The sequence below is a fragment of the Corylus avellana genome, chromosome 6, assembly GCF_965113065.1.
Source record: "Corylus avellana chromosome 6, dhCorAvel1.hap1.2, whole genome shotgun sequence".
Classification (NCBI taxonomy): domain Eukaryota; kingdom Viridiplantae; phylum Streptophyta; class Magnoliopsida; order Fagales; family Betulaceae; genus Corylus; species Corylus avellana.
The window spans coordinates 9,329,502-9,344,134 of NC_142495.1; the positions used below are offsets into that span (position 1 = coordinate 9,329,502).

Sequence of the window (14,633 nt, forward strand, 5' to 3'; positions counted from 1 at the left end):
CCTCCAGATGTCCTCTCTTTTTATATAGTCCCAATACAACTCTTGGTCAAGAGTTACCACTCTTGACCTACTACCTTCACTGGAAGTAATTTTACCTTCCTGTAAAATCTACATAATCTAGTGTGGTGATGACCACACTAATAATAGTGTGATCATCCTGTACACCATCAATTCTCAATAAAAAAATCTCCTTATCTACAAAGTATTCTACTATTAGTTGAGCCTCGAAGTCATAAATTCAAACCTAGCACCTGCAAACTCCAAATTTTCTGCATTATGCCAAAAAAACCGTTAGAAAGCTGTTGAGTATCGATACTCTTTAGACAGTTTGAGCAATGCTCGAATGTTACATTGTTCATTCATTTTCTAAACTCCCTACATCAAACTCCTAGTTCTAGGGGGTTTTCACACCACAACTATAACATGCACGCACACACTGTAACACTCTAGTTCCATATTAATAAAATTAGTAGCTCACATAAAGAGTTGGTGGTTTAAAAAAGATGCTCATGGTTGATAAGTCTAACATTGTTTAATTATTATGTGAAATTAGACTTTATAAGTAATTCTATGAAAGCTTTAAATTGACTAAATCTTTTAAAGGTGATAGCGCAGATGTGACTAACACTTTCCTTGAATTGTTACACACAAACACAAGCACACTCTCCACAATTAATAAAATATAATATAAACACAATATAAATGAATTACATCAAGCAATAATGTGAGGGGTTACTCTAGTTGTCCGAATAGTATTCAAAATTCAAATCTTTGTCAGATCCGATGTGGATCTTCTAAACGATTATCGAATGGCTTTCCAATTTTTTCGTTGTATATTGTTCAGACAGTCTCTGAAACAAAACTTTTCTAAGTGCTTTCGAATATAATTTTCCTTCATTTTGGGACTTTGTGCCTAACTTACCCCCTTAATTATTATCTCTTATGCATTTATTAGGCATCCTTAATCCTAGCTGAGACTGGAGTACTACAATTATTTTATTAAGTCAGCCGACATGAGAAAAATCTTGTCTCCGCAAAAAGGCTTCTTGCCTAGTTGTTCCTCATGAAATTTCCATTATTTGAGAGAGACTTTAACAAATAGGTCTTTATAGCGAATTCCATATGAGTGGAGTGGCCGTAGCTTTAATCCCTTTTAATGGTTTCTTCATCGTCTGCTTTCAAGTTCTAGCATTATGGGGGTGCAAAGCATCTAACTGCTTTTATGTATTGTATCAGTCAGAAGACAAGACATCATGTGCTTTAGACATGATGGTAAGATTTCTTGTAGCTATGGAATTGTTGGTCAAATAGACCACCTAAATGTCATTTTTCTTCTTTTCAATAATTTCGAATTACTGTATAACTAGCTTCATATTATTGGCAATAATATGAATTTTTTAGCATTAACCTTGAATTTTTTTTTTTTTTTTTTTTTTAACGATGAATGATTTAAATGTTGATTGAGACTGTCACGTTAACATTGTGAAATAATTATACGATAAAAATATAATTTCTCACTTCTTTCTTTAATTTATCTCAAATCTCTATCAATTTTTTCTGACCATCTAAAACAATCCATTGTATGCATGTTAGTAGTAGATATTCTAGATTTTATTAAAGCATCTATCCCAAGCCTTCAAAACAAAATAGATATTTTTTAAGGGAGTACAAGGTTGGGCCAAAGCCCAAAATGCAGAAAAAGAAAAAGAAAAACCAAAGAAGGCCCACCCATGATGACTAGGCCAAGAAATTGCTTTAGCCTATTAAACGAAACGAAAATAAATAAATAAATAATTTGAGCTTGCATCTGAACCGTCCACATAATGTTACGGCCCATCAGATTCGGAGTCCCGACATAAAGGGCAGAGATGCAACTGTAGTGGTCCAGTAAGTTGGAGAGAGAGAGACAGAGATCACGCGCTGACTGAAGCAGACCCACAAAATTTCTCATTGAAACTCCAATGGCGGAGCCAAACCCAGAGCCAACAGTATCTCCAAAAGGTATATAAACATTTAGAATCTCAATTTTGTGCACTCCCATATGTATGTATATGTTCTTTTTAATTACAAATCTTCATTGTATGTACTTGTTGCTTTTAATTTTGCGAGACTACACTTTAAATCTATTTGAACAGTTGATCATAGGGATGGGCTTTGTGCAAATGAGTTCTATTTGCGATCCTATTCATTGAGAGTGCTTTGGGTTTTTTAATATGTTTAGTTTGTATCAATCTTAGCTCTGGCAATTGGGTTTTGTGTAAAACTGTTTACTTGCATGTATGACCCTTTTTAAGCAACTGTCAATTGTTATTCTTTCATAATTGATCAGTTTTCTCTGGTTTCCTGTTGTTCGTTTTCTTTTTTTTTTTATTCAATGTTAGTTGAATTTGTATCCAAAAGATTTGTTAGTTAAATAGTTTGGCATCATGTTCTTCATTTGTTTCAATGAATAGTTTCTCTCCTAAGGGGAAAAACTGGGAAAATAAAAAGAAGAGAAAGAATTCTGTGAATAGATATTTTCCTGACGTCATCTAAGGAAACATCAAACATGGTAAATATATTTGCCCAAAGCTTCTTGCGGGTAGTGTCCATTGGGTAAATGGAGTTTTAAGTTTAGTGTTTCTATGCTGAGAATCTTATAGCAATTAAATTTCATGCATGTAACCTCTGGAGTTAAAAATAATTGAGTGTTATCCTTTTTCTCTTTGTTTTTTCCAAGACGAAAAAGATGTCAAAGCACCGAATATAATTGAGAGAGCTAAGGAAGAGATTGATGCAATAACTCACACTGAAAAATCACCAGAGCATCACAAAGAAACGCATGGAAGGAGTGATGACATTGACGAGAACACCCCGATAGATGAAGTCAAGGGGCCGAGTGTGTTTGAACGAGTGAAGGAGGAGATTGAGGCCATTGTTGAAGCAATTCATCCAAAGAAAGAATCCAAAAGTCAAGAGCCTTAGAAGTGAGAGGGGTGGGTTAACTGAGCCTCTGTAATAAGAAGGTTTGAGAAATTTTTCTCTCGATTTGGATTAGAAAAGAGGATTTAATATTGTATCATAACTGATGCTTGGTTTCTTTGATTTGTACGTTTGTTGCAATTTTACCATCCAGATGATATCAATCGTGACTGAATTTTGTTCAGTTATTCCATTGTTCTTATTGACTACTGAAATTATTTATTTCCCTTTCTATCATGGTGGTAATTCTCTCAGTGGGGAGAAACCATATGTGAAAAGTATTCCATAATTCCTCATACGATTATCATATTATTTGGCATGTGATTCTATTGTTTACGATCTTTGGTTTAGAATTTTACACATTGAGATAAGTAACACATTTTTAAAGCTTGCCAAATTATAAAACCCATTGACAACCTCACCGTAGTTGCGTCATAATATGTTTCACGTTGCAGTAGCCAGCTAGGATTAGTGTTATATGCTGATACTAGTTTGGTATCATTCTTGTGGTATAGGAGAAGCAGGAAGGGGTTGGTTTGATATACTACCTTTGTTGCTTTTATTCACCTTAGTCAGATAAATAAATTAGTTGGAATCATCAATCTGGGTTTGTGTTTGATTACACAATGCAGACCGACTCCTTTATGCAATGTGTTATCCTTGGCAGCTGAGATTTACTTATATAACTAGTAACTTGAAGCTTGTCAGATACTAAACCCGCAGTGACTGATTTCATATAGAGGGCTAAGTCATTGTTGGGTAATGCCATATAATTCCCTTCATCTGATGTCTTCAGTCTCTTATCATATGTCGTAAGTCACCAGGACCTAATAATATAATTGTCTGTACTTAGTTCAGATTGGGTATAGTAATGAAACATTTGGATTTCTCAACCAGTTGAATGAGAATTGGTCTTTCTTGGAACTTGCTCAAAATACTGGCATTTTTGTGTATCGTAAAATGGATTGCTCTCAGTTAATTTTACTGTTATTTATGTTGGGCATCTCCTTTGATGAGTTCTGTCTAGATGATAGAGTTTGGCCTTTAAATGCTCTATATGAAGGATGCATTATCTTATGTCTTCAATTATCCAAAGATGCCATTGCTTGACTACCACCTAGTTGATAGTGCTACAAAGTTAAAACATAGGATGATCGTGGCTTTGTATCTAGACTGAAGCTGCGGGTAAGTACTCTCTTTTTTAGGAGCACGGAAGTATTGAGGAAGAAGAATTAGGTGTGTGGAAAATAGAATTGATGTTTGTCTATGTTGAGGGTATTTCTGAAAACTAGTATGTTCCAGTTGATGTATTTTCCAACTAAACTCTTATATTAAAAGCTTATTTGGGATTGCATTTGAGAAATAGAATTTTTAGTTCAAAAAACACTTTTGGGCAAAAGCTTCCAAATGAAACTTTTGCAAAAAATACGTTTTGGCAATTTTTAGGTTTTTTGAACCCTTAAAAATGCTTTTAATTTTTTTACCAAACGAGTATTTTTTTTTAAAAAAAAACAGACTTTTTGAGTGTTAAAAGTAATTTTAGGACTCTTAAACGCAATTTCAAACATGTCCTAAGTCATTTTATTATTTTAATACGCTTCCCTAAGGACAAATTTGATCAATACATGCTTTAGAACTTACGTGATGTCAAATTTAGACGTTTTGGCATTGCCACAGAGAAGTAGGCAATTTATCCTGGGGATTGTTCAATAACAAAACAAATAATAAAATGTATTTGTGTTTGTCTTTTTTCTTTCTTTCAGCTATTTTCTGCTCCTCAAATCAAAGGGGTTGTTTGTTAAACCCCCCACATTACACTACATTATTCACTTCATTTTTTTCAAAACAAAATTCTTACTTTTATATCAAATCATTCACTTTTTATATTATATCATTTATTTTTTATTACTATTTTAATAAAAAAATCATTATAAAACAAAATTTTTCATATTTTAATACTATTTTTTTATTTTTTTATATCAATCATTATTATTTTTTTTTTTATAAACAGTGGGATGTGGTGGGGTGTTGTTTAACAAACAACCCCTCTAGAATATGTGCTAGACTGCTAGTACACAGAGTAGTCAGACAGATTTTGAATTGAGAATAGAGTGGAATCTTCTAATCTTTGAACACTATTTTGTTTTCCATACATGACTGTGCTTTTACCTTTCATTGCACTGGTGTATTGAATTCTATAAAAGAAGCATGGGGTAAGCAGAAGTTCTCTTTCCTTTTTCTTTTCTTTTTTCATGTTCTCCAGCTATATCCTAAATCCTTTTGAAAGGACCAAAAGAATAAAGAAATGGAGCAAATGCTCTCTATTATATATAAGTTTGTTGGTGGAAGAGAGATGCAGGCTGATTTGAGGCAGTGCAGCACATTGATTGATCAAATCACTCAAGTCCCCTCACAAGTCTCAATGGGAAAGTTCCAATTCCAGAGAAATGGGTGCATTTGTGTATTTGCCTGTGCCTGCTGCTGCTGCTGCCCTTTTACTCCCATTCATGATATTTATTGACTTGTCTTTTTATAAAAGTCCCTGATCTCACCAAATTCCCTCATTGAGTAAAAACTTTCACAATATTTACATGCCAAATGATAGTGCTGTTTACACCAAATTGGCCACCAGCACAGTGCAGCGTTGCCTACCTCCCTACATTACCAGCTATATAGCCTAGAGATAGAGAGAGAGCACTGGATGGTGCAATCAAGGTCTTCTTATCTTGAGCCTGCTTCCCGAGGTTACTTTCACAGCTTACAGCTTCTTCACATCAATCTTTAGTTGCTTTTATTGGTGCTTGTTCAAAAAATATGCTTTTTTTCTTCAATCACTCTACCTACCAAAAGGATATATCTATATATATTGAACATATCAAACTGATACAATAAATATGTATTAAAATATAACCATAGAGTGTTGTTCGACATTTCAACACTTTTATTTTTTAAATGATTTGAATTTTACATTCATTTTAAAAAATAATAATATAAATTTATTTATTTATTAAATAGATCAAATCATTAAAAAACAAAAATATTGAGATATCTAGTATTATTCATAAACATATGGATCGAGTTCTTGAAAAATAAAAAACGATCAGCAGATATTTATAAATATTTACACCATCACAAATTACAAGAAAAGAAAACAAAGACAAAACTATTACTCATTGAAGATGCTCTTCTGGCGGTACCCAGAAGCTTTACCTGGACCACCCAAAATCTTAATTGACATACTACAGATGGCCAAAATGGACGGCTCAGATTGGACGCAGGTACATTTCCTTGTTGTGTTCCCCAACCACCAATCTGCACAAAAGTTGACTCAAAGAACAGTATTTAAATCTTTTAACTAACTCATTCAATTTTTCTTCACTTCTGTATCGTCTCAGACATTGATGCTTTTTTCTTTCTACATATAAATGGTTCTCTGCCTCTTGTATTTTTCTCTTCCTTTTATAGGAATGAGATTATAAGAGAGAGAGAGAGAGAGAGTGAGAGGGCTCTGCAGTCTAGGCAGCTACGATTTCTGCTGATCATCAGCGATCATAGGGGTCTTGCAGGATTTTCAGAACCCAAGAAGGGAGCTGTTATTCTGGCTGGTAGGACACCTCATATAGCACTCTATTAGATTGATTTGAGAGAGAGAGAGAGAGAGTGTGTGAAAGGGGCTGGCTTGCGTTGAAGGGTAAGATATATCAGGGAGAAGAGGATGAGAGAGATATGAAACAGATTTACGGATAAGATTTTCAAGTGTGTTGTCAAAGAGAATCACTTGCTTGTGAAGCAAAATCTCTCTACCAACGCTACATAGTAAAGAGAAACCCAAGAAAGAAAAAAGGCTCTGGCTTGTTTTTTGGGAAATGGAAATTTGTTTGGTTGCCTTTTCTCACCTTCTTATATTCCAACAATCATGCATGGCCTCCTAAAGTAGTTGGGTGATTCAAATCTCTCTCTCTCTCTCTCTGATTGCTATCATAATCACCATCATCATCACTTGTGCTTTGAAGAATGAAGGGCAGATTTTGTTGTTGTTTTATTATAGCTCTGCAAATAGTGAGTTGGGCTTCTGCAACAAGCAGGCCTTTTCCACCAAATGATAGCCTTGGTGCTCATCAACCAGGTGAGCTTCCTTAAATACTCCCTCTTCAGTCAACAGCTTACAAGTCCACTTTTTTATTGCAATGATCATATCTATTTGGTTTAGCTCCATAGCTCCATTTGTTTTTTCTACAGAAAGGAAAACCCTTTCCTACATAAAATAATTTTCAACATGATTGATGATCCCCATTATGACAGTTACAAGTTGTCTTAAAAATATCACAACATTTTTTTTGGCTTTAGCTTCCAACAAAACAGAGAAAGTTGCTCCTCCTTAATTGCAAGCTTCTGATAGCCATTCTCCTTCCAACTTTCCAATGGAAGCCTTTTCTGTTTCTGTTTTAACTTATTAGCATTGTTCTCTCTCTTACTTTTCAATAGCTTCATAATAAGCATCTCTGCTGCTTGCTCAGGGCCAGGTCAGAGCTCAGAGTCATTAACAGTAGCCTTGAATACAGAGGAGGTATCTCTCTCAGCCTCACTCTTTTTCCTTCTCTCTATCTCCCTGCGGGACATTTTATTTATGGATCATTTCCTCTGTTTTCTTAAAGGGTTTGAAAAGGGTGAGAGAAAAGACGAACAGAGAAGCAATGCAGAAAGGAGTAAGCAAAATAGGGTCAAGTCCACCAAACTGTGAGCACAAGTGTTATGGGTGTGTTCCATGTGAAGCCATTCAAGTGCCCACCACCAGCATGCACAGCCATCTGGGGATCCAGTATGCAAACTATGAGCCTGAGGGTTGGAAATGCAAATGTGGTCCTTCCTTTTACAGTCCATGAAGCTCAATTATACCTGCAGGCTGCAGCTCTCTCTCATTTCCTCTCATCCTCATTGTACAATACTAGCTAGTAGTTTTATTTAAATTAGCTCAAGAAATCTTCATCGGAATCTGCTTCTTCCAGTAGAGAGAAAGAAAAAAGTTTTGACAAAGGAAAGGAACCATCGGAATTGGAGAATGTGAATTTTTTCAGTATTGGAAATCAAAGTCAAGGTCACTGTCTATACATTGGCGAGTGTGTACGTTGGGATTGAACTTTTAATACGTACTTCTTTATTAGCTTTTTTTCATAAAAGTTCCTTCCACAATTTCCAGCACATATTATATAAAGCATTATTAAGCACATATGCCAAAAGACAATCTTTCATGACGTGATATACAGAAGCTTGATCTTAAGAAACAACCAAATTGCACGATTAAGATACAGGAATAGTTTCATCGGTTGAGAATTACGTATCATTTTCATCGGTTGAGAATTACGTATCATGAAGTGGAAATTATTAATTCAAATTTTATTTTCTATTTTTTCTCTCTTCGTATGAACATGTGAAAATAAAATAATAATAATTGCATGATTCAAAAGTTGAGATGTTCTCATTTTTTATTGTCCTTGATTAGGGTGTTACATTTTTTTTTTCTATTAAAAAAAGGGTAGCGACCAATTGTGGTTATTTATCTAGGCATTACCACAATAGCACTTGTGTGTTAAAAAGCAATGACATGAGAGACTTAGTTGGTGTTTGGCAAACAACATCAAACACAACCACATTATTCATCTCATTTTTCAAAAAAAATCAATATTAAAACATTCTAATTTTTTTATCACATTATTCATTTTTTATATCACATCATTTATTTTTTTACTACTATTTAAATAAAAAAATCACTATAAAACAAAATTTTTTCATTTTTCAATACAGCTTTTTCAATTTTCTATACTAATTATTACACTCATTTTTTTCTCACCAATCATGAACAATGCATTGTAAAAGGCTTGTTGTTTACCAAACAAGGCCTTAGATAGTAAAAAATGACATGCACTCCTAATATTACTAATGAATAATGATGATTTTTGGACAACACAAGTCACCATATTGGGCCCTCGAGCTAGGCTGTGAGGACCTAAGGGCTTGTTTGCAAACTATTTCTCACACCTTTTTTTTTTTTTTTTTTTTTTTTCGTAAAAGTTAAAACGTTAACAAACAACTTTTCTCACAAAGCACTTGCAAAAAAAATAAGGGAGGGGATCATATTTGGCCCTTATGCTTTCTTCTGATTTAGTAATTTTGGAGTTAACAATTTCAAGAATAAGGTTTTTAGATTTTATTCATGTTTGATAACTAAAATAGAGAAAAATAGTTTTTTGGCTATTTTGCTAGTAAAATTTATTGAGTCTACTAAGGACCCGTTTGGGTTTGAGCTAGGGTTTGCGTTAGAGAGTTTAAAAAGTATTTTTAGTACTTAAAAAATCGTGTCAAACAAAACTTGTCATGTTTAGTAAAAAATTTCAAAAGTACTTTTGATTTTTTTTCTCTAAAAATGGTCGAAACACATTTTTGACAAAAGTTTAAAAATAATATTTTTACCAAAAAAATATTTTTTTGACTTAAAAGCTTTATTTCTCAAATGTAATCTCAAACAGGCTCTAAGAGTCTAAGAATGCTCACAAAGCAATTAATTTGATCAAAAGTGATAGTTTGGGAGAACATTTTTTCCTTGGTATAATTATAATCATCCTATTGACCTTCATTACCTTTGTTATTATTAGTGGTACCGTATGCATTGGTGACAATGGCTTATTATTGTAGCAAAACGATGATGAAGATTGTTTAAAAAATTGGGAAGTGCTAAATCCACCGTTAAAATGGTTGACACAAATTACAATACCAACTCACAACATGCTGTGTCATCAGCCAACCTATCCACGATTCCTACCTCTTAGCCTCGTTTTCAGGCTACTAATAAATTCCCTAAAAATAGAGTTGGTCGGCTGAGTTCCTTCAACAATAATCCCACAAAGTCAAACCTTAATTTCCTTGGACCGCCAATTGAAGACCCAAAAGCCCCATATGATATTTAGCACACCATAAGTGGTAAAAGATAAGTCCTCACAGTTATCCTCCCAGAACCAACCTTTTGGGCAGTGAGAAAACTGTATATTTCTCCCTCTACACAAACAGCTGCAGCCGCTCGCTCAAGTTTATTTCCGTAACTAAAACTACTCGAAAAGATGCGCTACTTGACGACGAGATGCATACTACGACATAGATGTGACATTCCATAATAGTTGCTATATAGTACATACAAATTTCTTTACTTGTACACACATTAAGCCCATAAGATAAAAAAACGAATGGACCGTGCTATCTATTAAGATGTAGTCTCTCTAATACATTGGGAATACACTTGGCAGGATCCATGGTGAAGCTTCTCTACTAAGGCTTGCTCTTAAACTTCCTTTGAGCTTTCAAGTCCACCACAATCACAGAGATGTTATCCTTGCTTCCCTTCTGGAGGGCAAGCATTGAAAGGTAATCTGCTGCTGCTTGCGCTGCAGGATCAATTCCTGTGCCTCTTTCCACAAGAGATGCAACCCCATTCTTTTTGTGCCAAAGCAAAATCCGCCTTCGAGCCACTTCACAAGCTTCCTCATTCGACATCACATCCCACAACCCATCGCTGGCTAGAATAAGGCATTCATCATCTCTTGCTCGTGGAAGAAACATGACTTCTGGTTCTGGAATAATCCATGGTTTCAAATATCTATCACCTGTACGTTACAGAGAAAAGAAAGTAAAGATTTTAGCTTTTTGTTCATTTCATTTTCAGAGTCATTTCAAAGTATGGTACTCAACCGATCACAACTCATCTTGTTTTGACAAATTAATCAAGATTAAGTACATTTTGTACTTATTCATTGTCTATGACCATAGAATCACAAAAGCCAGGGCAATACACTAAATAAAATCCCAGGGGGATATTTCGATGTCCAATGGAAATGATCAAACCATTAAGTTGTAGAGCTTTTGAATACACAATTTGGTTAGGAGCTCAATATTAAGTCATCCACAAAATAACAAACAAAACAAAACCATATCGATATCGATATCGTGAAATGTCTGTTTCTTTTAAACGCAACTAATATACAACTTTGCAAATTAACTAGTTAAGAAATGAAGTTCCCGGGTAGGGTTCAAATCATTAGGATTTTAGACATCCAAAAACACTTATCAACATTAACACTTTTTTTTTGTGTTTGTGTTGGGGACGCTTCATATTTAGAAAACACATGATACATACAAAGGTGATAAGGGCACGTAAAAGGTAGACATACCAATGGACCTTGACATTGCAAGAACTCCAAGAACACGGTGACCATTCCACTGGATGACCTTGCCTCCAGATGCTTCAATCCTTGCGTACTCATCTTCTCTGTTTGGCTGGGAAAAATAAAATAAAAGTATGAAAGAAGATTAGTTTCCATGGGAGAGAGCTTTCCATAAACGTGTACAGATAACCGAATAAAAACACATGCCCTACTTTATGATCAATTGATAATGCCATGGCTTCTTTGCCACGACATAGGACTGCTCTTGAATCACCACAGTTTGAAACTATAATATGGGATGAACAGATTAATGCAACCACAGCTGTTGACCCAACAGTTTCTGGTGCAACAGGCTCAGAAGCATCCCCATTGCTTTCATTATCGCTTCTACCAACATTTCCTCCAACCTCATCATCAACCTTGTGAAAGCAACTAGTGAAGGCTTTCTCCCACTGCAGCTGCTGATTTGCCTCCATTCTTCCATTATTTAAATTGTCTTTAGTGACTCCAATCACCTCAGCCAAAGCCAAATGGATGCGCTCACGACAATAGTTTGCAACCTGCACAAGTAGAACCCTTCCAATGAAGCTAACATATTCTTAATCCAAGAATTGCTCACCCAACAGAAAAAGAAGCATTTGTTGTCATTAGTTTCGTTTATAACAGCTTTAAGTACAAACATACAAAGAGGAAACTTTTGCAAAATCAACAACTTCTAGATCTTGACTCTAAAGTATAAAATCGGGCTACATAAATAACGTTATATGTAAGAATCAATAAATAATCCTGTTTCCGAGAGTTGGGTCAGAATGATCACACATCCCATTGAGCAAACAAAATACAAACCAACACGAAGGAAACAATAAACATTTGGGAATAAAGATGTACCTGAGAGCCCCCGTGGCCATCATAAACAGCAAAAAAATGACTAGTTACGTGGGTCAAACTCTGGTTCATTCCATCTATCACACGATCTCCAATAAGCATTTTGATTGGAATTTTCATAAATCGAGGAACAGCTGCAATGGCATCTTCCATTTCTGGTCTTTTTCCACAAATAGATACAGAACCCCAAAGGGGAATACAGTCCAGCTCAAAAACACTCCGGCCGCCTCCTTTACTGACACTCTTCTCCACATGTGACTGGAAAACCACTGTAGAGGCCTTTAACTCAGATTTACTAGATATCTCTGAGTCTGGGCTCACAGCGGCCACAATGAGTTCACCAGAAGGCACCTGCCCTATACTTGATTCCACCAAGATAATAGCCTTAGCAACAATCTGAGCATGACCATCCGCAATATCTGGCAAGCTTATTTCAGACCCTACATCCAAAGTTAACAACTCCCCACTAATAATCCTATTAGTACCATCTGCAACAGACAAGATTTCATCTTCCTCACTTTCCAGCATAACAGCATCGTTAGCAATTGAACTGTTTCCATTTTTGGGAAACATCCCCAACAAGTCAGCTCCCCCTTCACTATTGCCTTCTGGTGCTGACATGGTTACCATGTTAACTTCGCTCTTAGCATCGTTGCAACACCCATAGCCACTAGAAACAGACTCTGCACACACCACCTTAGAAGGATCCGACAACAAATTTGTTGTGTCTGTTACCAGCTTGAGCCGTGTAATTTCTACATGGGTTGCCACTCCAGAACTATCACACATAGAATTACCTAAACTAACAGTCAGGGAAACTGCCTGAGACATCTCTTCCATCAACTCTCTCTGTGTGCGTACTAGTTACCTTTCAATCTCTACGCACTCGCATAACTTGTTACTTTTCATCCCCTATATCTATCTCCTTCAACAAACCAACTTGGGACAAGGTTTGAATGTATCAAGAAGTACCTCTTTCATATGAATTCAATGACCACGAGACTTTTTACAGCTACAGTTATATTGAGAACACAAATCACACCACCAAGACAAACTTAATTATGGGTATGGGCTAACATGTGCAGAATAAAACAGGATTATCAGATCTGTTGGGGAGCAATGGATCTAATCTTCATATTTTAAATACTCCAACCATTCACAAGCACTTTGAGCGTCTCAAAGACTCTAAAGCTTACCAAATTCTTTTCGTTCTGGCACACAACTGGCCACAGAATTCATCAATCCTATCCAGACCACCGACCCCTAAATAACACGCACATGAAAATGACCAAAATCCGATCTTTATCTAAAAAACCAAGAAGAAAAAGGCAAACAGTTCAGGGGAAACAACCTAGGAAAAAGGAAACCACCCCGGATAATCACAGGAATACCCTAAAAAGGTGATCCCTTGTACTCATAAAACTTGGGTTTCCTGGATCTAAGGCAACCCATCTCAGCCTCTCTTGAAATATGGGTTTTTTTTAACCTTTCTTCTTCTTCTTCTTCCAATTAACACACCCAGCCCCAAATCATCAATAACCATCAAACTCACATATAGAATTAAACAATTATCTGGGTATGCTACAACATGATCTGATTCCCTCCTAACAAAGGAAAAAATCACATATGAACTAGGAAAACATAATTGAGGGTGCGTACCAGTTCGGAACCTGAAAATCTGGCCACTGAGAGCCTCTTTCCTAGATTTTTTTCTCCCTTTGTTTCCGGGTGTGGATTAGGCTGCGAAGAGAGAGAGAGAGAGAGTTGGGTGTGCAGATGCTTTTTACCATGCACTCCTTTCGGGGACACGTATACATGTGATCATGATTCTCTTACATCATTGAAAGCTTTTTAGACTGCGCTGGCGAGGAAAAACGGAAGAATAGAAAACGTAGGAAGGGTGGGAAAGGGAGAGGACCCAAAAATATTGACGTCAATTCTTTGTTTAATTCAGAAGAAAAATAAAAGAAGCTACCAATCATTTCTTATATTTTTATTTATTAGATAAAATAAAAAAATCTTTTTTTCAATGTCTAATTGTTTTTTTTTTAATTTCTTGTTTTTTTTTTAACCAATGTCTAATTTTTTGTTGTTGTGGTCTTATATTTTTAGAACCCCTTAATATGTTCATTAATAATAATAATAATAAAATAATAATGATGAGAATTTTTTTTTTTTTTTTTGTATTTGCTAATACAAAATAATATCGAAAATTGGAGGAATAAGAGAAAATTGTACATAGACACAAATTTTCTTTTAATTGGCTTTGAAAAAATGTCCTTCAACCTAGTATAATATGTGGCAAGAATCATCTCTTACATGTTTTTTTTAATAATTTAACAGTGGATCTGGCTTACATGCTGTTATTAAAATATAATATATACGCTATAGTTTAATCAACGGTCAAGATTAAATATTAAAGTTGACTTACTTTTAGAAGCTTTTAATAAGAGAGAGAAAATGAAAAGAGATTTTAAAAAATTTAATCTTTAACCGTTGATTAAACTACAGCATACATGCTGTTATTTTCGAATCCTTTAACAGTTATTTGTCATTCTACATTAATTTTTTAAAAAC

The 14,633-nt window shown here is 35.1% G+C and overlaps 3 protein-coding genes across 4 annotated transcripts; 2 read left to right on the top strand and 1 right to left on the bottom strand.

Annotated features, from left to right (window-relative positions):
• Window positions 1–1,872: 1,872 nt before the first annotated feature.
• Window positions 1,873–3,161, top strand: LOC132187768 (uncharacterized). The gene is made up of 2 exons (XM_059602189.2): window positions 1,873–2,001; window positions 2,720–3,161. The coding sequence occupies exons 1-2, from the start codon at window positions 1,962–1,964 to the stop codon at window positions 2,962–2,964; spliced, it is 285 nt and encodes a 94-aa protein (XP_059458172.1). The 5' UTR covers window positions 1,873–1,961; the 3' UTR covers window positions 2,965–3,161.
• Window positions 3,162–6,357: 3,196 nt separating this feature from the next.
• Window positions 6,358–8,138, top strand: LOC132188309 (EPIDERMAL PATTERNING FACTOR-like protein). Of its 2 annotated transcripts, none has more exons than XM_059602732.2 (3): window positions 6,358–7,087; window positions 7,479–7,528; window positions 7,617–8,138. In XM_059602732.2, the coding sequence occupies exons 1-3, from the start codon at window positions 6,976–6,978 to the stop codon at window positions 7,842–7,844; spliced, it is 390 nt and encodes a 129-aa protein (XP_059458715.1). In that variant the 5' UTR covers window positions 6,358–6,975; the 3' UTR covers window positions 7,845–8,138. The 2 variants fall into 2 exon arrangements, with proteins under 2 accessions (XP_059458715.1, XP_059458716.1); XM_059602733.2 differs by having other exon boundaries at window positions 7,485–7,528.
• A 1,960-nt stretch (window positions 8,139–10,098) lies between these two features.
• LOC132186399 (protein phosphatase 2C 16) lies at window positions 10,099–13,902 on the bottom strand. Its single transcript, XM_059600361.2, has 4 exons — window positions 12,060–13,902; window positions 11,384–11,731; window positions 11,178–11,283; window positions 10,099–10,613 (listed from the first exon to the last, which is right to left on the bottom strand). Exons 1-4 carry the CDS (start codon window positions 12,894–12,896, stop codon window positions 10,279–10,281), a joined length of 1,626 nt encoding a protein of 541 aa, XP_059456344.1. The 5' UTR covers window positions 12,897–13,902; the 3' UTR covers window positions 10,099–10,278.
• Window positions 13,903–14,633: the final 731 nt, after the last annotated feature.

What these genes read in the sequence shown, in the direction of transcription:
- LOC132187768 (XM_059602189.2), top strand. Translation starts at nt 1,962, where the DNA reads ATGGCGGAGCCAAACCCAGAGCCAACAGTATCTCCAAAAG. An exon ending in GCCAACAGTATCTCCAAAAG is followed by an intron (nt 2,002 to 2,719) that starts GTATATAAACAT and finishes GTTTTTTCCAAG; the next exon opens with ACGAAAAAGATGTCAAAGCA.
- LOC132188309 (XM_059602732.2), top strand. Translation starts at nt 6,976, where the DNA reads ATGAAGGGCAGATTTTGTTGTTGTTTTATTATAGCTCTGCAAATAGTG. An exon ending in CCTTGGTGCTCATCAACCAG is followed by an intron (nt 7,088 to 7,478) that starts GTGAGCTTCCTT and finishes CTGCTTGCTCAG; the next exon opens with GGCCAGGTCAGAGCTCAGAG. An exon ending in TAGCCTTGAATACAGAGGAG is followed by an intron (nt 7,529 to 7,616) that starts GTATCTCTCTCA and finishes GTTTTCTTAAAG; the next exon opens with GGTTTGAAAAGGGTGAGAGA.
- LOC132186399 (XM_059600361.2), bottom strand. Translation starts at nt 12,896, where the DNA reads ATGGAAGAGATGTCTCAGGCAGTTTCCCTGACTGTTAGTTTAGGTAAT. An exon ending in CATTATCAATTGATCATAAA is followed by an intron (nt 11,284 to 11,383) that starts GTAGGGCATGTG and finishes TATTTTTCCCAG; the next exon opens with CCAAACAGAGAAGATGAGTA. An exon ending in TGCAATGTCAAGGTCCATTG is followed by an intron (nt 10,614 to 11,177) that starts GTATGTCTACCT and finishes TGTAACGTACAG; the next exon opens with GTGATAGATATTTGAAACCA.